Source organism: Zosterops lateralis, assembly GCF_965231275.1.
Source record: "Zosterops lateralis genome assembly, chromosome: 2".
Taxonomy (NCBI): Eukaryota; Metazoa; Chordata; class Aves; order Passeriformes; family Zosteropidae; genus Zosterops; species Zosterops lateralis.
Genome location: NC_139763.1, coordinates 67,660,669 through 67,687,719, shown reverse-complemented (window position 1 = coordinate 67,687,719; position 27,051 = coordinate 67,660,669). Strand labels below are relative to the sequence as shown.

Below are 27,051 nucleotides of genomic sequence, written 5' to 3'. Positions count from 1 at the left end.
TTATTTTCTTTTTCATGGCAGTTTAAAGTAGTATTTGGACCTTTTTTATAATAAAATAATTCCCCTTTTCCCAGTTTCATTCATAATTCTTTCTTTTCAGTTTCCGCACTAGCAAAGGTGTTGGGTATTCTGCTCATTTTGTTGGCAACTGCTTAATAGTTACATCGTTGAAGTCAAAAGGCAAAGGTTTCCAGCACTGTGTGAAGTATGACTTTCAGCCACGCAAGGTAAGCAAAGTGGTGTTTACAGTAAAGAATAACACTGAAAATGTGACAATGTGCTTCTGGGAGGAGGGCTAAAATCCCCTTAGTGCCATAGTGTAATCGTAATTTCTTGTTTATAAGTAACTGCTCTAGTGTTCATGCAAAGTTACAGTTCACAATTCAAGAAAAATGTAATTTTTAGTGTAACACTTCAATAAAGTCAGCTTGTTTTTCAAAACTACTGCTTAACTGACTTCAGATAGAGAAGAATTTTGAGTATTTGTAAAATGGCTACATTTAATTATTTAAATATCATCATTCTGTTTCTGAAAATTCTGTACTTGGTAACTTCATTGCCAAGGTCTTGAAAAATTTTGCTGGCACTGCTGGAGTTTCATTATCTGATGCTGTATAAGACTCTGAACTATCTTCTGTTTCAGTGCTGTTTTAGGATTTCTCATTTTTCATAGTAAATCTTGATTACATCTCTAAATCATTTTAGTGTTTATTTCTACTCTGTGCCTAGTAGTCCTGTGGGAATGATGATTTTGTGGCCTTTGGTGTTGCAGGCAGTTGACTGAAGCATTGACTTTTCTGTACAGCAAGCATTATGTATTTGTCACTGATCTCAGTCTTGTGTATATTTTGCTCATTTCTTTTTTTTATGGGCTTAAAATTTGTACATTGAGTTTCAGTGCTTGAATTTTTTTTTCTGAGAAACCAATCTCTTAAGAAGGGAATGCCATTGTTCACACATCAACTTAATGTTCCACTATTTCTCTTGGTGTGTATTTGTGTAAAATCACCAATTCTAATTTTGTCACGTAGCTTTGAGGTCCCTTGTGGTTTTCTTAAAACAAAGTAACGTCTTTCTCTAGCACATCACTCAGGGTTGTATAAAGCTTTATAAACACATATGTGCTGACTCTACTGGAGTGAATCAATTCTGTTTTTAACTTTTTTCCAATTTTATAGCCAGATAAGTATTTTGATAACAGTTCAATTTTCATTTAAAGTAGCACTTCTGAATCTACGAACAAATGTAATTTTTAACTTTTGTATTATGTTATTGTTAATCAGCTTTTGGGATCTACCTGATCTTTACTTGATGACAAAATAGTCTTTCATATTTCATCAAAATATGCTTTTGGTAATTTTTAATATGAATGGCTAGCTTTTTTCTTGCCAACTCTCGAAAATTTTAGCTTTTGCTGTTGCTACTCAAAATAACTAATTCTGAAATACTGGTACCTGGGTATCTCTTTATATGAATATCAGTTTCAAATCAAAATCAGCTGATCTGCTGAATTACATAAAAATATAACTCCCATATTAGTTTTACATATCTCAAATTTCATGCTTCATACACTTTGGGTTATATGTCAGATTTAGAAATAATTTAAAATAAATATTCTGACATATATTTTTGATTTGTTTAATATGTGTTTTTTCATCATTAACTTCTGTTCACGTCCATATGTTCAAGTACATAATGCATAGTGGAGGAAATAAAACCTATCAGATATAATTCCTGGTCCTAACAAGTCAAAATTCATCCTGTTTAACATGCAAATTGATTTTCTTCATGTTGCTTAGATATGACATTGGTTTCAGTGTACAGATCTGAATGTGTAGATATGTATTCAAAAAATGTGTACTCATTTATAAAGCAGCTAACTATCCTAATGCTGACTTGAGAAGTGTGATTATTGCCATCAGATGTACCATTCCCTAGACATTTGGTTACAGACGTAGGCATTTAAGCAGTAGATTTTGTCAGAAGCATCATCCTCAATAAACTTCTGAATTATGTGGTTTGAACGTTTTTAATTTTTTTGTTGAATCACAGTAAAGTAATAAATTCAAGTCATTTGGTCAAAAGCCTTATGTAGGCAAGTCAGAGTTGCTCTGTTCATGTGAAGGTCTTCCTGCTATATCATATGAGCCCATTCACAGTATAGTATGTGGTCTTCATTTATAACTCTAGGATGTGCTGTGTGGTTACTTTAGGTCTCAATTGGTGTATTTTATGATAATTGTAAAAGCAAGCATTTATAAAAATATATGGAGAAATTTGGTTAACATATTTCTAAATAGAAAACGTGGGTGTAGTATAATAGCATGACGTCTCAACAGAGCTGAACTAGCTTTGGCAATGCTGTTTTAATATGTCTATACTGCTTTTTTGGGACTTCCAAGTTGAGATTTTTGTGTAAGTAACCCCCAGTGTTTTTGCTCCCTTGAGTTTCAGCCTCAGTTCTTGTGAAACTGTAACAGGAAAGCAGTGCAGTCAAGAGCAAACAGTTTTTTGGTTTTTTTGTTTGTTTGTTTGGTTTTTTTTTTTTGTTGTTTTGTTTTGTTTTGTTTTGGTTTTTTTTTTTTTTTTTTTTTTTTTTTTTTTTGTGTATGTTTCTAATCCTGAACACCTTTATTAACTGTAGCAGAGACAGAAATAAGTTCCACATCTGGAAATCCTTAGTTTGTGATGGTTCATCTCTGATTGTACTGTCCTTTGTAGTAGGAATATGACTTAGTGACTTAGCAGTTGGTGACTAAGCTTGACAGGTTTCATCAGTAAACAGAAAAGGCTTAGTGAAGGGTCTTTTAGTACTACCTAAAGAAGCTGTTGTGTACAGAAGAGACAGACATGGCATATGCCCATTTTTGAGAAAATAATATGAGGAAGCAAACTGCAAAAGGAATGTGAAAAAAAAATTGTGTTGCTACCTTTGAATATTAAGGAAAAAAAGGGATTTTTTTTCAACTAAAAGTTGAAGAAAAATTGTGTGTGAGATCATACAACTTGGTTTGCTTCACTGTGTAGCAGTAAAGCACTGCCTTTCCTTCTTAGAAAAACAGTGTTTGCTAGTGCTGGAGAAATTGCCTAAATGCAGAAATACAAAAGACTATGAGCAAATACACCATTAATCACAAAATTCAATAGACTGTTTAAAAGCTCCTTACAATGTACCTGAGCATAGATAAATAGCAATATACAGACCACTGTTAGTAAAATGAGATTCTTCAGGAAGTCAATGTTGAATCCAAATAAGAAATACTTAGAAAAGTACAACTTATACAGAATTCTATGCAAAATTATTAGACAATATTTTTTTCCTTTTCAGAGGGCCAATTGAGGCTTAATAGGAACCCTTAAAGAATATATTAACATGGCAAAAAAGCTAAAGTATTTCATTACATCATTGTTTATGAGTAAATGGGTATGAGTCAGAGGAAGTGTCTCAAATTTAAATGTCAATAGAAGGGTTAAAGTAATATATGTAAGACACAGTAATTAATTTCCAGAACCTTAGAGTAGGCACCTCTAAGTTCCAAAGAAAGTTGAATTCTGAATTTGCCAAACTTTCAATTAGGGTATATAATTTTTTTTTCCAAATAACTTCTAGATGGAAAAAAATACAGATTTTAAAAATGTATTTTCTGATATTTAGAATTAAATATTATCACGCTAGATTTCTTTGCCATTGAATTGTGATAGAAGCTAGGAAAATGTAAAGGAAGGATTAGAAAACACATAGATAAATGTATCTGGGACAGAGCAATGCTCTGCTGCACTGGAATTTTTTCTTGTTTCCACTGAATTATTTTAAAGATTCTCACTTTGCATAAGAACAGATTTTTGAGCTAGCTGATACAGACTGTGGACTTTTGAAGACCTTTAGGCATTATATTCCTCTGAAAGCCTTAAAAAATTATGTTATTATGTGATAAGATAATTATATTCATTAAAATACAGCAATGGAAGGATATGAATCAAGTGAGCAAGCAGAAATCTCAGAAGAACTTTCATTTTCTTGTTGCTCAAAATGCATCATGGGCTTGGAGGAGTTTGTCATCCTCTATTTAGGAATTAACTTTGAGAACCTGTATTACTCATTTTGTCTAGATTGATGGTTAAAAATGTGAGACAAAGAGTAAGCCATTTTTTAAATACTTTAATGCTTTCCTGGCCAAAAAGAAATTGCCATTTAAGATGTAAATCTAGTTAATTCAAGGGTAGGAGGACAAAAAGCAATATTTTACTGGTTTAGTTATGGTAGGGAGCTGGGATAGACCTTAAGTCCATGTGTGTGTATGTGTGTGTGTCTATTCAAGAAGATCAGAGATGAGAAGTTGTTTTAGACCTTGCCTTGTGGTTCAGAGTAACAGACATAGGTAGTGGTCTGACACAGCAGGAGTGCTAAAGGTTGAGAAAAGTTGCATGAAAGAAAGGAGATTTGAACTAAAAGAAGCTGCATGTGCATGTATAGGGGGTTAACATGGAGGGAAGAAGGGTTGTAAAAAGTAGTTTATATATTTCTCTAAAGTTTAGTCTGAACACCAAAGCTCTCCTAAGATAGAGAGCATTGCTCATTTTGGGTCCTTGTAGGCTCTGCGGACAGTGTTTCAACAAAAGTAATGAATTATTTGTTTCCAAATGAATGAGTCATCTATTAAGCTTTAGCTACAAACAGAGATGGTTTTGCAAATTGGTATGTTTTCAGAAATGGTTTTAAAGCTAATGAAATAAAAATCACGGACAGAAGATAAATAGATAAAATCTGGAGGTTAGGGCCTGTCAGCTGATTTCTGCTATTAAAGTGTCATACCTGGAGATATGAATAAATACACAAAAGGCACAACTTGGAACAGTACTAGTGGAAAGAATGCCTGTTGTTGGGATAGAAATTTTTAAAACCAACATCACTTGGTGGAGATTTTTGGTAAATTATCCACTGAAGGAATGAGAACATGGGAATATTTTTATGAGAGATTTTTATTAGGTTGAGGTGGAGCTTTGGAAAAGAAGAAATGATGAAATGAAAACTCTAGTCATGTGGTTTGTACTTAGTTTCTGATTAGCAATTACATGTTTAGACTTTTAGTTATGTATATTTTGTTGAATTTATAGTGAGTGTTCCTCCCTTAAATAGAATCTGATTAAAAAATGGGAAATAAAATTTGCTTAGTGAGTTAGGTTTTTTTGGGGTTTTTATTTTTTTGAGGTTGACAGTGACTCACAAAAATTACTTTGTTCACAAAAATTACTTTGTATTTTTTTTTTCCTTAAGAAAAAAAGAGTTTACATACATGACTTCAGAAGCCACAGCTGGAGCAGCACTTCTTTATTCCAGTATTTCCCAGTGAATCTGTTTCCTTGGAAATGCAAGAAATGAGATACTCTAAATTATTGTTCTATGATCAGCAGCATTTTTCTGCCTTCTTTTAGCTGTATCTTTAAAAGAGGGAAAAATGAAAAAAAAAATTTTAATACCTGGAAACAGATGTGTAAAATATATGTTCTCATATCTATAGCTATTATAGACTTGTAACAGAATACAGCTCAATTTGATGACTACTGTAATGCTTGTTGTCAAAATGTATTTTGCTGTTTTGTTTATAATTCTGTGCTTTTACTAATTTCAAAATCAACATGAGAAAACATCTACTTTTATTTTCTCTGACAGAAAGATAGAATTTTATATTAGTGGGCTCTATTTGTACTTATCCCAGCTCAGGAAGCAAGTCAACCAGCCCCAAGGGTTGCAGAAATTCTCTACTTTGGAAAAAGAGGGACTTATCTGAACATGGAAATTAAAATATAATAATTAGAAAAGATACCAAGAAAGGGATGATGATGAAAACATCAATAATTATTATTCCAAATTATTAGAATACAAAGAGTATTTTTAAGACAAGCTGACATTTTCACAGAGTCAATTAGATTGCAAGGGGATGTGTTGAGACTGTCTGGTCTCTACTTCTGTTTGAAAAAGGGACACCTAGATCAACTTACTCTGCATTTTGTCCAGTTATCTTTCAAATGTCTCAAAGCAAGAAGACTCCAGAGTTCTTGAATTTATTTGGCATGGACATAATGATTTCTGTTAAACAAATTAAGGGGAAGATCGCCATAGTAGTGCATGGAAATACTGAATTGCGGTTTCTTCTCTGTTTGATTATTTAATGCATTTTTACATTGACAGTTGTCCAAAAATTGGTGGAAGGCTAAAGAATAGTGGAAAAATATCAAAGCAAACAATCAGGATGGCATCGTAACCTGGGCTGTAAAATTTACTTTTGTGATTCTTTTCTATTTGTTTAATAATTTCTGACACACAGCTGTGATGCAAAGACAGAGGTTGTGTGATGTGAATTTGTTAAGGTAAAAGCACATAGCTCTGGATTTCCTATCAAAACTCTGCTGTGGTTTTTTTTTTACAGAATAGTGTTGAAATTAAATTGCACTGTTGAAATTAAATTGCATGTATGCATTTTTTCCTTTAACCCCATAAAGCAATGCAGGTAGGTACATTATTACATTTAGGCACAGTTCTGTTGACTGGACTTGAAGTCACACTGACTTGAATTTTAAGTGTTTGCAAAGATTTATCTTTTTGTGTAAGTTTATGAGATTGGTCGCTCATTTTTTATGCCATTCATTAACTTTATGTTTTATAGCACAAAATCCTCCCCTGTGTACTGATTTTTCATGTCTTTGCAGTGGTACATGATAAGCATTGTACACATCTACAACCGGTGGAGAAACAGTGAAATACGCTGTTACGTGAATGGTCAGCTGGTATCCTATGGGGACATGGCCTGGCATGTTAACACCAATGATGTAAGATTTTATTGGTTTTCCTTTCTCATCACTTTTCCTTTTAAGGTTAATTAAAAAAAAAAAAAAAAAGGGAAAAAAAAAAAAAGTGTAACTTTTTTTTCCTCAAGATCTTTGCAATTTTTCTTTTTTAAATGTCTTTTTTATTCTTACTTATTCATCTGCTTAATAAAATGTAATATTATTGACTTTTTGGGTTCTTTTGTCCACGTGTGCTCTCTTTCTGTACCTTTTATTTTGGAAAATTTGAGAGCCCAGACCTAATGAAGCAGCAAATATTGCTCTTTCTGGCTCAATGTTATGGCTATGGAAGGCAGGCAAAATTATTTTCTTGTGCTTTGCCTTCAGCTAAATCTCTGATAGAATTTCAGAGGTTCTTGATTCATCAACTTGCTACACTTTCGTTATTTTTTATTTAAAATATGGTTCTCATTTCTTTCTGACTGCTTTAAGGGATAAAGAAGCCTTAGGGAAATGAACTGTCTTTTGCTAAATTCTACAGGCAAAATAGGATTCAAAAGGGAAAGTTTAAATATTGCATGCTAATTAAAGTGGAGCTCTGCCTTCCAAGGGTTCTGATTTCTGTTCTCTGGGTTTTTTGGTAGCATTTCTACTTGCAAGAGAAGGCTAGCCTTTCAGTTTTACAGAGCATGGTTTCTCCTTGGTAATATAAATATTTTCATGATAGGTGAGATGCAATGACTAAAAAGTTAGAGGATCTGGTCTGAATTATTGGTTATATCATCTAGGGATCTGTAATCCTTAATGACAAATGCTTAGCAGGAGGAGCTGCTCCTTCTGTTGTATTTTCTTCACTGTATTATTTTCCACTTTCCCATGCAACAAAAGTACAATATTTTCTTAAAGTGAAATTGGTTTACCAAGCTTTAGATATTTTGATGTAAGTCTTAAATATGTATTAAGGTTTTAGTTTGTCCACTGGATAATAGTCTAAGCTATGAAAGACACTAGTTATCATTAGCTCTCCATTTTTTAATAGCAAAAATCTGTTCTATCAATAGTCGGAAGTAGAATAGAAAGATCAAGAAATTCAGGAAAGCCGTATAAATGGAAATGTGTAAAATACATAAAAGAGAAAATAGGAGAGTGTGTATGTAGGCTTCTTACTATTTTGCATTACCTAGGATGAGAAGCTCTTGTTTTAACTGTATTAGAACTTTCTTGTTACATATAAAGTTTGAGTTGTTAGAAGTTGAAAAGACTTGAGCAGTTATCCAGCTTATTTGTTAACATCTACCTTCATACTCTTATACTTGGTTATAACTGGTCTCCTGCAATATGTCAATACAATACCTTACCATAATAGCTTTGGGGGAAAAGAAAACACTGCATAAGTCAGCCAGTCATTCTTCTTTCTTTATGTCCCATGTTGAGCATAAGTATTTATATAGTTTGCACCAATAGATTTAATGATCCTGTTTGTGAAAACTGAAAGGGTCAGGAGCTGCATACTGTTGATTAAGTGCATCTGACTTCCAGTCTTTTTTTATGGATGAATATTTTAGAATAATCAAGATGTAGTGTTAAAAACACTAAATGTACTGATGACAAGATTTTTCATTTGCTCACTGTGTCAAATCTACCACTGAACAATATGTATTATGATTAAACATATTTTAGACTAGTAAAACATTCATTACATTTACATTAATGAGTTTTCAATTAAGGAGCTGAGTTGAATATAATTTTTTTAAGCTTAGGTTTTGTCTACATAGAGATTGTGATTTTTTTTTTTTCCCCAGACTGATTTTGAATTACCATTCTCTAATATTTTTATGAGGGCTTTTTCAGTGTCTGAAATTTGCCTTGTATCCAAGCAAAAACTGTAGAAAACCTCAGTCTACCATTTTCATATGTAGCCTGGGAGACATGGAAGTAAAGCTAGAGGGGGCAAAACCCAGTAAAACTCTAAAACGTGCTTATTTATTAATTTATTTTTAATTATTTTTTCTTGTATTAGAATTCATTCTTATTTATACAAGGCCATGAATTTACTGGGTTCTTATTCTGTAATGTGACCAAGCAGATATAGGGTATTACATGATGTACTCATTATGGTTTCGGACCTGCATTCTTCACAAATATATGTTGAATTAAGAGATATGTTTTCATCTATTTAATATTTGCAGTATGTTTCACCCAAATGTTAGAGGGAAGATACAAATTTGGATGAAAAAGGGGAAGACATAAAAACTTCTTTGTATTTGAATGAATTTGTCTTTGAATGCTGCAGGTACTCTGTTTTCATAGAGCTATTTTTGGCTCCAAATTCATTACTACTATTTAAGAAAATATAAAAACCATAGCAGTGTTAATATTTATTGTGTTCATGTCCTGTACAACATACCATGGCTAGTGATAAAGGACTCATTGTGCTTATATTCCAAGGGGTAATACACCTGGAGATTGTGGCGAAAAGGTGAAGTGACATGCATGGCAAGGTATAACACAATCAAATGGGTGCAGCCACAAGCTCCTCAGTAGTCATGATCAGCTCCATAGGCCTTGTAGGGTTAATTATTTATAAAATATCAAATGCACTTTGAGATGGAAGCTAAATTGAAGAGTTTTACTATTACAGCTGTATGATTTGGAATTTTCTCCAGTTATGGGAAGTGACAAAAGAAATACAGAACTCCTCTTCAAGGTGTAGAGTGTGGGGATGTGGAGGTTTGGCGGAAGATTTTTATTCTGATGGGTGAAGATGAATTGATGATATCTTGACATTTTTCACAGAACTTTTCATTTCCATTGTAGAAAAAGGAAGCTGTAGAAGGATCTAAAAAGTTTACTTAAGTGATGAAAAGCCAACACACTGATAACAGCAGTACCACTTTTACTGCATTTGAAAAAAGACTTATAATTATCAAGATTATTAAGGATAAAGTTTAGTTTAAATAACAAGGTCCATAAGTCCCAAGAGTTTAACATTTTATTTAAATAAAATAGGAGGTTTTGGGCCAAGTGACTGAATGAAGTAGATCTGTCAATCACTTCATCTTGGAGTTATTAATGACATATTACCAGGGATGTACAAAAATAGGCAAGTAAACTTGGTGTCTGTCAGGTTTAAAGTTATGGAAATGTGAGATAGTTGGAGGAAGACCAAATGAGCTATGAGTACTGGGTGCTAATTTCTAAATTAATTAATTAATAACTCAGGTTTACAGATTCCTTGGCATCTGGAACAGAAGTGAATAAAATTGCCAGGAAATCAGGAGTTAGCCCTCCCCTCCAATTAAAAATTATGGAAATATGAATGATGTAAGAATGAAGTGCCAGAAATGGGAAAGTGTAAAGTGGAAAGAATGAAAAAAGAAAAGGAAATTACTAAAGGCTAACAAACCTGGAAATTAACTATAATTAAAATTCAGAATCTGTTGAGTCCTACAACCACTGTTGTAAAATTAATGCTTACTAGAGGAAACCAGAAAAATATCCTTATAATAGGCAGGAATATAGTGTCAGAACATTTAAGTATCAACTAGGAAAACTGTGGCATCAGTAGCTCCGACAAGTTCCTCAAATAACCATTGAAAATGGCAATTGCTCAGCATTAATTGATGTAACGCTTCCTGACAGTAATGGCACAGTGTCAGGAAAGCCTTCAAGGCTAAGCAGGACTTGAATAAAGTAACTGAAAATTCTTATAAAATTTTGCCATTAGGGCAAAATCAGGAGTCAGAGGGGTCTGGTTAACTGATATTTTGCACTGTACGTCCTGGATATGACTTTATGAATCAATTTTAGTATAAGGTTTTTGCCAGAAGTTTTTTAATTTTGTCAAAATTGCTTAAAAGAATAAAAAATTCCAAGAGGAAAAAAAATTAAAAAGATAAATCAAAGGAGAATAAATGAACTACAAAATCTTGGATACTTCTTTCCTGACCTGTTCTTAAAGCTGGTCTCCAGATCTTTGTCTGTCCTGACACCTGAGTCCCCTTTTCCTTGTTAACAGCCTATCCACCTAGACCAGTCCCTGTAACAGTTACTATATTTGATTTCATTCCCTAGACTCATAAAAGTTTTCCTTAAGATAAAACTCAGCAGTTAAACCAGATGAAAAAGCAGGTTTCCTCTAATGCAGGTTCTACTGGTTTGGTGATTCAGCTCAAGAAGTGATGTCAGATCCTTGTTTCCGTTCAATAAAGTAGATATGACTCAAGGAAGCTGCAAGAATAATCTTCAGAGACCCTTGAGCTCCTTCCTGTTGTCCTTTTGTGCTGCATCATGTTTTCTGATTTCTCAGGTCTTTGTTCTAGATAGATTTTTTTTGAAAGCACCTGAAAAACTTAAACAAATCTTTGCAAAATAGCCACAAAAATAACTTATAATTTGAAATAATATTATGTGAACTGAGGGAGAAGAGCAAAAGGGAGGGATAGTTTTTGGAAAGGAAGGGAAAATAGCAACTCTCAGGAGTATAGAAGAAGGCAGAAGAAGGATTTAAGGTCAAACAAAATCATTATAGGCTGTGGTCAGAGAGGGACACCATTCAACAGCTGCAAATTAGAAAAATCTATATTTGTTTCTTTTTTTTTTTTCTTCTAGAGTTGTTTAGCTCTATTTGCACAACAGTGAAAGAAAGCATTTCAGCTTATCTTCTTGTGTATTAGCAGTAGGAGTTCTGAGTACAATTTACAAGGAAGTTCAAGTGTGTCATATTCCTAGAAGGCAATAGAGGGGATTATTTTGTACTTGAATGCACTATTCTAATTTTCTCTGTTGTATGCTGACCAATTAACAGAAAACAAATCCCAGCAGCCAGTCGTATGGACCTCTAAAATAATTAATGCTACAATATTCAAAATTAAGTTGTTCACCACAGGGTAGTAATAAAAGATTGATAATGGTTAGTCTATAATTTTAATTCCTGCCTCCCTTTATTTGTTGGCTTTAGTAGCTGTGCACTAATATATTATTTCATAATTAATTGTCTCTTTCTGATACAGAGCTATGATAAATGTTTTCTTGGATCTTCGGAGACTGCTGATGCAAACAGAGTGTTCTGTGGCCAGCTTGGAGCAGTATATGTATTCACTGAAGCACTCAACCCAGCACAGATTTTTGCAATACATCAGTTAGGACCTGGATATAAGGTAATACTAGATCTTAAGAAGCATAAAACTGGAAAAAGAAAATGATTGAGAGATACAGTTGGAAGATATGTGAAGCATGTGAATATTCCTGCTTAGAATCATGTCGATTTTTTCATGGGATTTGTTTCCAGCAACATAAGACTTGACTATTTTGTCAAGTATCCTAACTAACCCTTATTTCCTACTATCTTTTTGAAAGATGAAAGTTTTGTTAAAAGCATAGCTGAAATACGTTTGTATATGAAAATTACTATGGATCATAATCAATCGGATTAGAGAGATTTTGTATTTGGTGCACTAAATACCAGAGAAATAACTTTCTTCTCTATTGCTTGTGTTTAAAAACTTGAATTAAGACAGATGAACATTCATCAAGGCATAATAAATCAATTCTGTTCAAATGCAGTCTTGTTAAAGTAAAAGTTGAGCTTTTTACTCATACTTCATCACTGATGATGAGGGGACACACTGGACAAATTAATAGTGCCTGCATAAACGTAGACCTCCAGTCAGACATGTGTCTTGGAATGGCTGTGTATTGTATTATTTCATCAAGAAAAACAACACAGATACTTCACAGAAATCTGCAGAAACTCTTTAGTGGATAATACATTAAAATTAATCTAACCCTAGATAAACAGTAATGAATTTCAGTTTATCCTATCAGTTATTCCCAGGTTTTCTTTTTTCTAATTTTTGAAATTTGTGGTTTCACTCAAAGTAGACTTTCAGTTTTTCAATATGTATCATATACTCAGAAAATAAAAACTTTTAAAAGTCGTAAGTAAAAATCAACATTTAGATTCTAATAGTATTAATTTTGAGTGTTAAAAATGCATACTCTTAATAATTTGATTATAGCTAACACAGAGGCAGTTGAATGACAGAGGCAGTTGAAAATAACTTTTATGGTATGTATCTATGTAGTTTAAATAACTATGGATATATCAGAATTACTTGGAGAAGAAGAAGTCTATTGCATATAGTCAATGGTTAAAATTTGCCTTGAAACTAAAAATATTTAGTCAGTTAAGAAAAGTCCATCTATCACCTATGAAAACAAGTATTTTATTCTAAACTTTATATAGTATTTTGTTCGGATAAATATTTCTACAAATAGTTTTTGGTCATACAAAAGAAATTAATTTAGCCTTATATTTCTTAATAATAAATGTAGTAAACTTTTATTAATTTATTAAATTACTAGATTCCAGTATGCAGAAACATACTGAAGTGATATCAGACAGGAATAAGGCTTTCATGTGTTTCAAGAAGTGCAACTTTTTATGTAATAGTTTTTGAGTGTTGAAGGTGTCGATAAGGATATGAGTTTTATGCTAAATGACATTTCCAATAGTTACTGCGCTAACCTTATTACAGTTGTCAAATTTCCCTGCTTGATTCATAGGCTTCCCTTAAACTACATTTCTGCACACCTGTAGCTTCTTTGTGATTTTTGTTTTAAATGTCACCTATATTTAATATTTTGGGGAAATTCCTCTTTCATGTATCATGGTTTTAGATTTGTGTCATGTACACAGAACAGTTAATATCCCCTTGCTCTCTGAACAAGTTTTCTTCCTTGTCTAAAAAATCTGGAAGTATGTTTTACTATTTAATACCAGTTAAAAGGAACAGGCTCCCAGAGCAGTACCCTAGAAATAACATGTATTTCTTTTGAATTTCTTATTCCCCTCAAAAATAAGACAAAATGGAAGACTTTTTTTGGACCCTTTTGCAATGCAATATCTGCCCACAACCAAAAAAGAACCATGTGTTTTAGTTTAGAGATTTCAGGGCACCAACTGTAGCTTTCACTCAAAACCTACCTGTTTCATATCTAATTTAAGATTATTTCTGTAAATCCTTACAGATCCTGTGCTGATGCAAATGTCCACCAGTTCAGAATACTTCAGTATGGGATTTAGTAGTTTAAAGGGGCCTCAACTGACATATAACTTTTGTTTCTGAACATTAGAGATCAAGTTCTTGCTCTTACCTAACTTGCAGATGCACACTGACCTTTCAAAAACTTTTTTAAGACGTTCAGTACATTTTCTGTTCATTCTGATTGTTGGTGCTGTTGGCCAATGGGGAAAATCGACTGTTCAACTTTTCCTTAAAAGATCCTAGATGAATTTTAAACTCCAGTTAAAAAAAAAAAGTTTCAGTGCCAAACTTTTTCTGCCAAAGAAGGATTATTCAAAATAATTGAGATATTTTTGAAAACTTCTTCATACAAATCTTTTTTCCATCCTATGACAGTATATGGTGGTTCCTTTGATTTAAAATTCATACTTTGGCCCATATATACCTGAGGATCTGATTCTTTACAGGAAAAGACCATTCCTCTACCTACTTTGGTCATGGGAAGAGACTATGATTTTGCCTCTCATTCAGATGCCCACACAATCATTCATAATGCCCCTAGTCTACCATGACTGCCATTAAAACCTCTGGAAAACAGAGAAATCTGCATAATCTACCAACATGCAGGACAGTTTGGACATATCTGTTACTGTACATAGTAAATAATGTTGCAAATGACACCAAAGCCACAGAGTTCAGGAAAAATGAGAGCTTGATCTACAAATAAAAATGAATCTGTTGCACCTTGTTCCACTCCCGTTCTGTGCAGATAGAAGCAACAGGTTTTAGGATTTACTAGAAAAATCATTAAAATAAATCTTACTTATTATGTAAATCAAATAATTGTTTATGTATAATGTTTATAATTTTTATTGCACATTACATGCTTGTATGGTGTAGTAACAGAAACAGTTCATAGTCCTTCCATGCTGATCTTGCTTAGCATGTTCTTATGGGTGCATTTGTTTATAGCCAGCATGCTCTAATATAGAACAATTATTTGTTAAGCAAATTGATGTTATAGTTTGAAATACTACATTTTCACTTGTAGCAAAAGGCTTTTTTCTAAAAAAAAAAAAAGGCTACTGACTCTTAGTAGCTCCAGCAAACAAATTACTCATAATCAATTTTTAAGGGGAAGAGAGGCAAATATACTGGAAATAGAACCATGTGATTTGTCTCTTCCCCATTAAGTCTTCCCAATTAATCCATAATGTATCTTGAAATTTAAGACTGCATTTATTAGAAACATACTATGATTCAATATTTGCATTCCCAGGTTTTATCTGTAATAAAGCATACTCATTTTGAGCCTTGCCATTGCTGAACAGGACTTTTACCTGCTCTGTGGACCCTTTCAGTTCTTGGAGATGGAAGAAAGAAAAAGGAAATGAGAGCAGCATCCTTGTTCTCACTGTGCTTTCCCTGCTGCCCATCCTCATTCCCAGGCAGCAAAGAGAGGAAAGCCTGTCTGCACTGGGATCCCAAGGGGCTGATAAACAGAGTGGAGGGGCAGGGAGTGGTAATGTGAGAGGAAGAGATGCATCTGATACCAGTGTTTGGTGCTGTTTGTAAAAGGATGTTTCTCAAAGCCCTGTTCTAATAGCCCTTTCAAATCCGTGCCACTACTCCTAACCCTCCCATAGGTATTTCAAAGCAGTTTATCAGATTATTCCATATGTTGCTTCTGAGTTTGTTTTTGATCAGTGCTGCAATACCATTCTTTTTGTCAGATAAGAATGGCATGGCAGCACTGTAGTAATATTGTTAGTACTCACTGTAGTAAGAATACACTCATTCATACACATGTACAGACACAAAATAGCACCCAAAATTCAAATTTGCTTAAACCAATCATATAGTACAAGAAAATATTATACGTATGATTACTGAACCTACGGGGCCAAAATGTAGTGAATAGTAAATAAAAAGCTGCAGTCTTGTGGCTAAATGAAGGGGGAGAGCTGCTGGTATTCAAGCAGCATTCCTGATCAAGCACCAATTCTTTTACTGGAGAATACACTGCTGGAGTAATTCTCATCTCTCTCTGTTACTTCCTATTCCTGTAGGAGCAACAAACTTCCTTTATATGGATCCTGTATGTGTATTTTTACCTTATATAGAATATGCTAAATCCAAGGCTCTTTATATCTGTCTTGATACACCCACAAACCTCTATTTCCCCCCTGTGGATGTATTTTCCCAAGTCCCCAGTACAATATGCATGTACTGAATTTCCTTTATCTTTCTGTGGATCAATGCCTGTAATAAAGAAGTATCATATATCAGAATTTTTAGCCTCTATTTACATACTGTTATAGCAATCTTTTAGGTTACGACACAAGAATTTCTAATTTATGATAACTGTTGTTAGGCTTTGATGGGAAATTATTCCTTTAATTCTTGGTTTTTTCTTCAAAAAGTGTGAGGCAGTATTATGTTGATTCATAACTTATTTGTGTATGACTTTCAAATAGTGATCTTTAATAAATTCTTATGGCATATTAAACACTGACAATGAGGAGATAGAATAATGTCAAAATTTGTGTATAAAATTGATTTAACTTAAGCAGTTTGGAACATGGCAAAATTTCATGGTAATGAAATGATAAGACTTTATGTTGAAACACTGACTTACTTAAACAGTGAAGTTATGAAAAATTATATAGTAGAAAAACCTTATGAGTTTTGGAAGCTGAAAAAGCTGAGAGACATGAAAGATTTTCAGGGTGCTAAGTGTTTTCATGTAGTAAAACATTAAAATACAGTACATGTAGATATCTTTTGCAATCAATGAAATCACTAAATTATTTTTCCTCTGCAGAAAGTGCACAGAGATTTCCATGCATAGTTAACTGCTCTCTGGGGTGAAATACATGTCACCTTCCTCAGGACAAATCTGTGATCTGTAGCAGTCATTTCCTGATAAGTGAGATGTAGGCAGCCATATCAACATAGAGCCAGCTCTCAAGTTCTAAGCATAATATTCCTTCTTTGGTAATTTCTACTTCAGTAAGTGGTGTGTAGCACCATAGGAACACATTTCTAGATTAAAACATTTAGTGCTGAGGACTCAGTACTCACAGTGTGTGATATTGGTGTTTGTACTTTGGATTGGTTGTAGTCTCATCCTCTGGGCTGAATGAATATCATCAATTGCAGGATATTTGAGTTTCAGCCTGAAAGTTGTCTCTCTCTGAACAGCTTTGCAGTATGAGCAGAGTAATAAGTGGGGACCACTGGGAGTTTCCCTACAGAACACCATTTGACTCCTAACCCAAATGCAAAGCACAGAGTGGTTGAAGATGTAGGAAGCAACCTCTGGTCCAACCTTCCTGCTCAAAAAGGGTCACCTAGATCCAGTTGTCCAGGACTATTTCCTGACAGTTTTTTAATAAGTCCCAAGATAGAGACTCTATCACTTGCTGGGCAGCTTCACAGTGAAGAAGTGTTTTCTGATGTTCAGAGGGAGCCTTTTTCGTTCCAGTTTTGCCCACTGACTTGTGTCCTATTACTGGTTACCACTGAGAAGAGTCTGACTCCATCTTCTTTTTAACCTCCCTTCTGTTATTTGTATATGAGATCCCTTCTGCCACTTCTTTTCTGCAGGTCAAACAGCCCCAACTCTCTTGGCCTTTCCTCATATGAGAGATGCTTCAATCCCTTCATTTCTAGTGGCTGTTCATTGAACTCTCTCCAGTAGGTCCATGGGTCCCAGTGGGAGCCCAGAAGTCCAGGTGTGGCCTTACCAATGCTAAGTAGAAGGGAAGGAACACCTTCCTCCACCTACTAGCAACACCCCTCCTAGTGCAGCTGAAGATACTGTCCTCTATTGCAAAATGCAGACTGAACCACAGACTTGCCATTTACATGCATTTGCCCTTTCTGCTTGCGTTTTCTGTTATGGTACCTGTGTCTGGTACCTTTTCAGCTTTGCAGCCTCCCTTCTGCCAGACCTCACCAAGGCTGGGACAGTACTGACCAACAGATGTGCTCCAGGGGTTCTCCAGCAGCTCCACTCAGGTGGCCAGGCTGTTCAGCTTGTGGCCCACATACTAGTCAGCAGACCTTTTATTGCTATGTGTCTGTCACTTGATTCCCATTGTTTTGCTGTAATCAAAAGGATTTTTTCAGGGTTTCCAGCAGCCTTGAACTCTCTGAAAAGGCTGTATGGGGTTTATGGCATTACATAAATGGTAGGAACCTCTAATTTTTTTTTTTTTTTTTTTTTTTTTTTTTTTTTTTTTTTTTTTTAAAGAACAGTTGATAGCCCATAAGTTGCCTTTTTTTAATTCTAGCATGGATAACAAAAACCCCAGTGCTGGTACTTTCAGTAGTTTCAGTGATAGAGGATTTCATACTGGGGGGAAAGGGGAGATTTGGTAGGACCAAAGGGATAAAGAGAACTGTGATCACTATATGCAGTGAAAGTAAGGGAAATGATTCATATATAATCTCAGAAATAAATTATTTTAAACTTGGTAAATACTTCAGCAATAACATTATATATGTATGTATACACACATATATATTTATATCTTCATTTATAATAAAATGGTGGTCATTGCTAACAAATTTGCTTTTATTGTATCAGTACAGCACAGCACTGTGTTACTGCTAGTCATCTTTTTGCCACTGTTAAATGACTGTCATATGCAATTGTTACATGTCAAGTAAATCTGACAATGCTTTGCAGAAAGACAGAAATCTGTCTTCTTGTGCTTTATTGGTTTGTCACTGTTGCCAAAAAAACTTAATTTTAGATCAGATATGAATCACGATATGTTTAAAAATAACAAAATTTTTCAGTCTTCCTTGAAAAAGCTCTGAATTTGAGAATAATTAATATGAAATGTGGCAATATGATTTATTTTGAATTTTATTTCATTATGAGTTACTTGTTTATATACACTCCTGACTGTTAATGAAGCATAGTTTTAAATGTTGTTCAGAAATAACTATTGCTTTAATCAACATAGTATAGCATTTTATATTCTAATTTGAGTGCATATAAACTAAAATGCAGCACATTTAATTTGTACTTTATTTTTAATGTGTTTTATGCTAAAATTTTATTTTAATGTATTCATAGCTGGTTTATGTGACTTTTTCTTAAGGTAGTTACTCCTGAAACTTGTAAAAACTGACTCTGAAAGGAGAGATAATATGTAGAATACCAAATAACGTATCGACACATTGGTGTGGTGTCAAGTAAATGGAGAAAATCTATCTCATTGTTCAGTAGCATTAGGCTACTGGTAAATATAAGCAAAGTTAAGTAGTTTATTTATTCCCCCTCTAGTCCAATGTAGGTTTTTTTGCACATTTTGTGGCAAGGAATTTGTCTAAATTAATTACTTTGTAAAACTTGTGGATTTTTTTCAGAGCACATTCAAATTTAAATCTGAGAGTGACATTCATTTGGCTGAGCACCATAAACAAGTGCTGTATGACGGGAAACTCGCAAGTAGCATTGCTTTTACCTACAATGCAAAGGCCACTGATGCTCAGCTATGCCTTGAATCGTCACCAAAGGAGAATCCTTCAATTTTTGTACACTCCCCTCATGCTCTCATGCTTCAGGTTGGTGCTGCTAAGTTGATGTTTTGGGATTACTGTTGGCAGAATATCATGCTGAGGATTATTTGTCTGCTAGTGTACAGAGATTATTGTTTTGTGCTCTGTTAGATCTTAATATAACTTTCACTTGAACTATTCTTTCCTTGCTCCCTTTATAAAGCAAGGAAAAAAATGTTCCATAAGAAATATAGACTTCATACTATAAGGCACAGTTTGCCATGATACTGAAAATTTTCTGTTTAATGTTTGCCTTTAAATGTAGTGATTATAATTGAAGTATAAGTATTGATACAAATTTTTAAAAAGTCTGCACTCAATTTGGTGTTAAAGTGCTTGAAAATTACATTTTTAACTGTCCTTTAAAATTGAGATTAATTATGATTTTTCCTTTATTTTATGTGTTTAGGATGTGAAAGCTATTGTAACCCACTCCATTCACAGTGCAATTCATTCCATTGGAGGGATCCAGGTCCTTTTTCCTCTCTTTGCCCAGTTAGACAATCGACAGCTGCATGACAGTCAGGTGGAAACAACAGTTTGGTAAGCCTCTTTTAACCAAGATAGAAACTAAATTAATCTTACTAAATTTTTCCTCTTCTTTTTTGTGAGAATGTTCTCTGATTTTTTCTACCTTTTACCCTTGTTTCTTTTAAAAAAAATTATCTTTAAAAAGAGTAATTAACTGTACAAAACTGATATGATTAAATAATGAGTTCAAATCATTGTGGAGTCTTTAAGGGTAGTTTTATGATAGTTCATCCAACTTCTGAAAGAAATCAATATGCTTTTACTTGAGAGTGCAATATTATTTACCTTCTCAAAGTCTGTGTCATTTGAATTCATATTTTGTAACATTCTAAAATTAATTAATTAATATATGGTCAGAAAGTTATAGAGCTATGATCAGGCATTTTGTGATCATATTACAATTGCAATAGTGACTAGGGACACCCTAAGAGAATTTTAGGTTGAGACCCATGAAGTTTCTCCTCTGGTACTATGAAGACCTCTCTAAGTTGAAAAGTCTTCACAGATATTGATGCTCCCTTGGAAGCCTGAAAAGGACTACCTACAAATCTGTTAATACCTATGCTGACTTAGAATCATAGAATCCTTTAGGAAAAGACCTCTAAGATCATGAAATCCAACCATTAACCTAGGGCTACAAAGTCCACCACTAAACCATGTCCCTAAATGCCACATCTGCACATCTTTTAAATATCTCCAGGTGTGGTGACTCCTTTCTCAAAACTAGCTCAGCTATATGTATTTTTGAAAAGATCTCTTGCCACATGCTTGTCATGGCAGGCTCCTGTTCTAGAGGCAGCACAGAATAGCTAAACTTCTCCAGAAAAATTTGTGGCCTAAATTTTTGGGGGTAACAAATCTCAAAAGGTAACGCTGAATGACTGGTGTGGTGTTTCCCTGGAGGATTATTTGTAACCAAAGCCTGCTAGAAAACAGTGTTTAGGGGCAAGATAAGCTGGCTTTTCTATTTGAATTAGGTGAAAAAATAAGTGCATAATGCAGAACACATGGTTTATTTACCTGCCTTTAATATTCTTCTATTAATTTTTCTGGATAATTCAGTTAAAATAGATGGAAAAACAATTAATTAATACTGAGATTGCCAACAAATTTGGAAGACAGAAAATCTGGTTGTGCATTGGCTAATGTGGAATATTTTTTAAAGTCTTTTTGCAGGATGTACTTTGCATTGAAGCATTGTAAAGTAAGGGAAATAGAAAAAGAAATGCTTGGTTTGAAATAAGCTTGGAAAAAAAAATCTCTGTGTTTTTAATAACTGGCAAAGCAGAAGACAAAAATGCTTTATTCTAGCTTAAGGAAGGTTATGTGTGTATATGTCTCAACACAGGAATGAAGTGTATGTTAAATTCATTAATGAGCTGAACCTGTAATAGATGACAAAATAATAACTAGATCTGTTTAAAAATGAAGAGCTAATGTAATGTAAGTTTTAGAAGTTGAGATAAAGACTAATTCTTCCCAAGTGTGTGGTCTACCCAGTGAATGAGAACATTCATAATGTTTAATTGAAAATGTACAGAACATTTCTGGAGTTAGTTGAACTGTAAGTAGAAAAAGAATTTTTCTGGAATAAGTCAATGCATTTCTTCTATAATTAGATTATATTCTAAAAAGAGATCTGTAATCCATTATGCTATATGATTGTAAAAATGCATAATACAAGAGGATGTGATCCTAACTAAAGAGCATATTGAAAAAAAATTAAGCAAATGGCTGCTTGATGAGATGTAATTTTTATGTTGAATTAACATGGCTTTGGTGTATGTGTGTTCTTTCCTCATATTTTATTTAATGGGGTATAGGTGTCTAGAAAAATAATTCTGGAAGTGAACAAGGAAGTAGGCAAATAAAAGAATAAAATATTTTTGGATCCAAAGAAAGAAGGTAAAAGAAGGTGATGGGGTGGAAGATTGCTAAACATGAAAAGGTTCATTTGAGGAGTAGAATAATGGAAGTGGTGCACTTAGTGTCCTTTCCTTGTTCCCCCTTGTTCATTATATTATTGTCTCTATGCATCTCGTGCTCAGTTATACCTGTCTTACCTATAAAAGTATATCTACAACAGCAGCAGAGGGCTTTCCCAGTTCTACTGCTTTTCTGAATCTTCTCATCTCTTTCTCTCCTGTAAATATCAAAATCTGTTTAATAAGCTTGGGGTTCTCAATTATTTGATTCATTGTTTGGATTTTTTTAATATTAGAACCCAAAACTTCATCATCTGAACATAAATAAAAGAATTATTAAAATTATCTATATTTCATAAGTAAGATAGGTATAACCAAGCATCTACTTTTTAAGATTTATAGTTTGATAAGAAATAGGCAGGTTTCCCATAATTTTCTACTGATATAAAACAACCCAGCTTGACAGGAATTAGTTTGATGTATTGATTTTATTTATTAGCCTAATATGAAAAATTTGTGAGTTTCCAATAATTTTTATTAATGTCTTCAGTTTAATTGAATTTATCTTAAAGATCATGGCAGCAAATAAGATGAATGACATGTAGTATCCTACATCCCTAACCTGTCTTCTCATCCTGTGTTTCAATAATTTTCTTGTCATAGCTGGCACAGCTATTTAAACTTGAGAGTAGGTCTGGAAGTAATCCTTCCTGAGGTTGTTGTATTTGCCTTTGTGCATCTCATGGAGAGCCAAGGTCCCAATCCATTGATGCCTCCAGTGTAAAATTCTGAGTTGGCATTGTTGAGTTCTGGTAACCCTTTCCTCCTCTGTTTGAAAAGAGGAATGCTGGATATGGCTCCTAACATTTCACAGCACAAGTGTGACCTAGCTGTGAGGAGATAAAATAAGTTGTACTTGAATTTTTCCCAGGTGTGAATGTGACTTGCCAGATTGGTCTGCCTGGACGAGAGTTTATAATGAAAATACAGTTGCTCCTATAATGTAGTAGAAATCTGTCATTAACTCCTGAACTGCTGTACCTCTGCATACTCCAGAAGATCCAAGGACTATTAGGGGTGGCTAATTTATTACTGGAGTCTGTGTCCCAAAATGTTTTGCTTGTAAGCAGAGGTGACTTGCCTCTCTAGTTCTCTCACACAACACCTGTTCAGCTGACTCATGTTTATGAATGAACTCTGATTAGTAGTCTCATTAGCTTCATCACATGTTTTGAGAAAAGAATTGAAAAGGCATAAGAGAGAAATAATTTCCCCTTCCACTTCAACAAGCTTACAGAAAGAAAAAAAACATATTTAAACTGAAAGCTAAGGAAGCACTTTAGAGAGCTGCCATAGCTATAGCTCATGGAAACATTAATTGTTGGTGTATGCTTTTCCTTAATACCACTTTATCTCTTTGTGCTAAGATTAATTTTCAATAGTTATCATACTAACCGCCTGCGATGGAGGTATTAATACAATCTTTTTGTATTACTTTGGAAAAGCCGAAAATACAAATAAAGGATTTTAATCTTTAAAAAGGATTCCTTCCCAAAGAGAATCAGACAAAACAAATACCTGCACCATTCTATTTTATATAGACTCTCCAAGTTAAGTGGTGTATAATTAATAATTAATAATACTTAGATCTCCAAAGCAACATGCCTACCTTAGCTAAAGGTGCCTTTTGTAAAACCCATCCAGATAACTTTGTAATGCACAATCCAAGATGAAACTTATATTAAGGCAAATCTGACAGAGAAAATTATTGTGGTAGTGAGGAGTCTACAGAAACTGATCTGTGTAGTGGTTTTAAAAATAAAATAGAATGAAAGAACTGCAACAACAAAACAAAACAAACAGCTAAGGCAAATTTCACTTTTATTTTATGGGTGCAAATTCCTGACTTTTAAGGTACTTCTAAATAGTATCATAACCATTGGAGGTACTGCATCATCGTGCTTTTGTCTGTTGCCTTTTTCTTCGCCTTCTTTTTAAGAATGGAAAGCTACTGGATTATTTTTTTTCCAGAAATTAGTTATATTTTCAGTAATTATCATTGTTCTCTGATTTAGTGTTGGTTGACATATATAGTTTAATTTTCTATCTGTATCTTGGCTCCACAGCAGACAAGCTGATCTGTTTTAGGAAGGGCATGATATAGAAGAGATGTAGGAATGGGCTGAAGTATCCTTTATATCTAGAGGTGTTGAAAGAAGGAAAGAATGGAGAGAAATTTTATGCTGTAGTGCACAGATTTTTGTAAGTCTAATGTGTAATGTCAATTGCTGTGCAGCAATCTGATGCGTGTTAGTTGATGGTAAGTTTTAAAATTCTGTTTGAAAAATGTTCAACATAGACAACAGTCTTCTCATTAATATTATTTTCCCTCCATCAACAACAACCTTTTTAAAAGAATGATTTTGGCAACCTGTTTCTGCTGATAAATATTTTCATATTTCAAATCTTCAGGTTTAATGTTTGTTCAGCTGCCAAGGTAATTAATAAATTGAATATCCCTAGAAATTGTTAAAAGTTCTGGGTACAGTCCTCCAAATTAGATTAAATTCTAAGAATGCAATATTGAGGGGGAAAAAGACATCACTTCAGTATGGATTTTTATATCTGGATAGACATTTCCTTGAGGTCAGTCTGACAGTGTGGGTGGGGAAAGAGAAGTTTTGAAGAGGCTGGGAAAGTTTATCTGAGAATTCAAGCAGATCACATGCTCTTTGTAAAATATGTAAGGTGAAGAACATTACATGTAAAACCAGGGTTATGTGCAACAGCTATTACTTAGGGCAGTTTCATTCCTTCTTCCTCCTCCAAAAAGGAAGTTTTAGCTAAAAGAAGTCTAAGCAACGTGTCTGAGGGGAAAAAGTCCACAAAACAAAACCCAAGCCATAAATACCATACAATTCTCCAGCACCACACCCCCCTATTAAAAAAAAAAAAATAATAAAAAAAACCCCCAACTCCACAGACAACGGTAGTCTGTTTTCTGCCTACCTCTGATCATCTTCAGGTGGTAATATTCTTTGAGTACTGTACATGCAGTGGGAATTTTAAAAACTTCCAATTTGATTTTATAGTTCTTCTATGAGCTAAAATATTACAGATCTTTTACTTACTTAATTTCCTGCATAATAATGTGAGCAAACTGCTAGTTAAATTCAATTATTATGTTAATTTTTATCAATACTGTGGTCCTATACAGTATTCATCTCAAACTTCATTGTACCTCTATGTGCCTGCCAGATGGTTCCCTTTAACTGCTGCATTTTCTAGTACTTGGATTTTTTTTAATGTGCTTGAAGGTGTAATGATGCATTCATGTGTGCTATCCCAAGATTTGAATTACTATATACTGCAGTCAACTCTATTATTTATGGTGGCAATCTTGGATAATGCAGAAGGATTAGAAGTTAGAGTTACTGCCTGCAGACCTGAGCTGACTCTGCAGAGCTGGATTGAGGTATCTTTATGTGCCTGGATCAATAGATGTTAAAAGCCATTTTGGAATTAAGTAAAAGCATAGCTCATTCACAAAGACATTGACTAAATGAATACATTTTCCTGAAAGTAGAAACACTGGCATCACTCTGCAGAAGCAGCTAAGGTAGCTCTCTGCAGAGGTAATGTGGGCAGGCTGGATTAATTATTTCAGCCATAGCCTGCATAAAGATGGTTAATATCTAAAGAGTGATATTTGGGAACTGGCTGCATCTGAATTACTTTACTTCTTTTGAGCCAGTCTTTCTTACATAGAACCAGCTTGTCTGTTTCTGTGTCTGTGGCATGGTTAGGTATAAACTGGTCACTTACGATTTCTGAGATGACTTGTGGTTTATGTGTGCTTAAATAGAGGGAAAGAGGGGAAAAAATATTGCTATGGTGTCAGTGTGTCTTACAACTTGTATTCAGAGTCTGTCAGAATTTCTAACAGTAGTATATAGTATTGATATAAGACTAACTCTAGCCCATGAGTTTACATCTAAATTCATAGAATGAGCAAGTAAACTGTGAAACAAGTTTAAAGGCTTTTGACAAAGGGCTTTTGAGAATAGAAAATGAACTTAAGTCTATTCATGGTACAAAAAATCTTTACAATCCATTTTAAGAGTATTTTTTTGACATTTGAATATAATAGCATTTGCTATTGTAGTTTAAATTGTAATTCTGCAAAGATGTATGCTGTTTCTTGGCTTTATGCATAATGGCTTGTTGTTCTAAGTCATAAGGTGACTCATAGAGGATGGTAGTAAGCATCGTATATCCAAATGGAATTTTCTTTCACCTCTTCAATTTTTTGTAAAAAATCTAAATTTAAATCTTCAACACTTTATGTGAGCTGCTTATGGATTTTCATGTAGTAAAAATGATTAGATTCTTATTTTAGATGACAAATACAATAGAAACTTTTGGTTGGGGTAAGAAAAAATTGATGCATATAATCTGGTTTGAAGTTGATGTGACAGCTTGACAGGCTGTTTTGATAAAAGCTTTGGAGTACTGTAAATGGATATTATCTGTGTTCTTTTATTGCTGACACTCTGTGGAGCATTCTGTATGTGATTTTAGATGGATTATTATGACCATTCAACAATGAAGAAAGACAAGATACTATTTCATGTTCCCAGCATGTACTTAGGCTACTTCCTTTCTTTTACAAGACAGCCTTACTCAACAAATAGAATAAATCTTGTTTTCCGCAGGACTTTGATTATTTTTTGGTGCTAGATACTGTAAGAGAAGTTGAAATGTATCAAATGCAGGTTGGAAATTTTCTTTAAGTCCCTTTTTCATATCTGCAAAACCCACAGTTTTCATTCTTGCCTGTGCATACTACCTACAACTTTTTGTGGTTGCAGACACTTGTCTTTACAGCTAGGAACTGTTACATCTATTTAATTTTTAGAAAAGGAATAATGATTATACATACAGTGTAGTATTCACTGTACATGCACTGCAATGCATAATACAATAGCATCTACCTTTTTGAGATATTTGAAAAGTAATTTTAAATACTTCCTTTCTGTCACTTTTTTTTTCTTTCTCCCTTTCCTTTGGGTTTTTCAGCAAAAGATGAGTGTATTTTTGTTTTATTCTCATCACCCAGGAGTCAGTTATGATTTGTTTTCTCTGTGGTAGATTGATCTGTCATGTTTCTGCTGCTGGTTTTCATAACATGGTTTCACTTTCTT

General features: G+C 33.8%; 1 protein-coding gene across 1 annotated transcript in view; it reads left to right on the top strand.

Annotated features, from left to right (window-relative positions):
* Nucleotides 1-27,051, top strand: part of NBEA (neurobeachin) — a 453,768-nt gene that overhangs the window by 91,792 nt on the left and 334,925 nt on the right. The window contains exons 6-10 of the mRNA XM_083884753.1: nucleotides 101-227; nucleotides 6,709-6,828; nucleotides 11,799-11,945; nucleotides 19,200-19,397; nucleotides 19,801-19,934. Coding sequence (XP_083740879.1) covers nucleotides 101-227; nucleotides 6,709-6,828; nucleotides 11,799-11,945; nucleotides 19,200-19,397; nucleotides 19,801-19,934 — 726 coding nt within the window. The remainder of the gene's footprint in view (nucleotides 1-100; nucleotides 228-6,708; nucleotides 6,829-11,798; nucleotides 11,946-19,199; nucleotides 19,398-19,800; nucleotides 19,935-27,051) is intronic.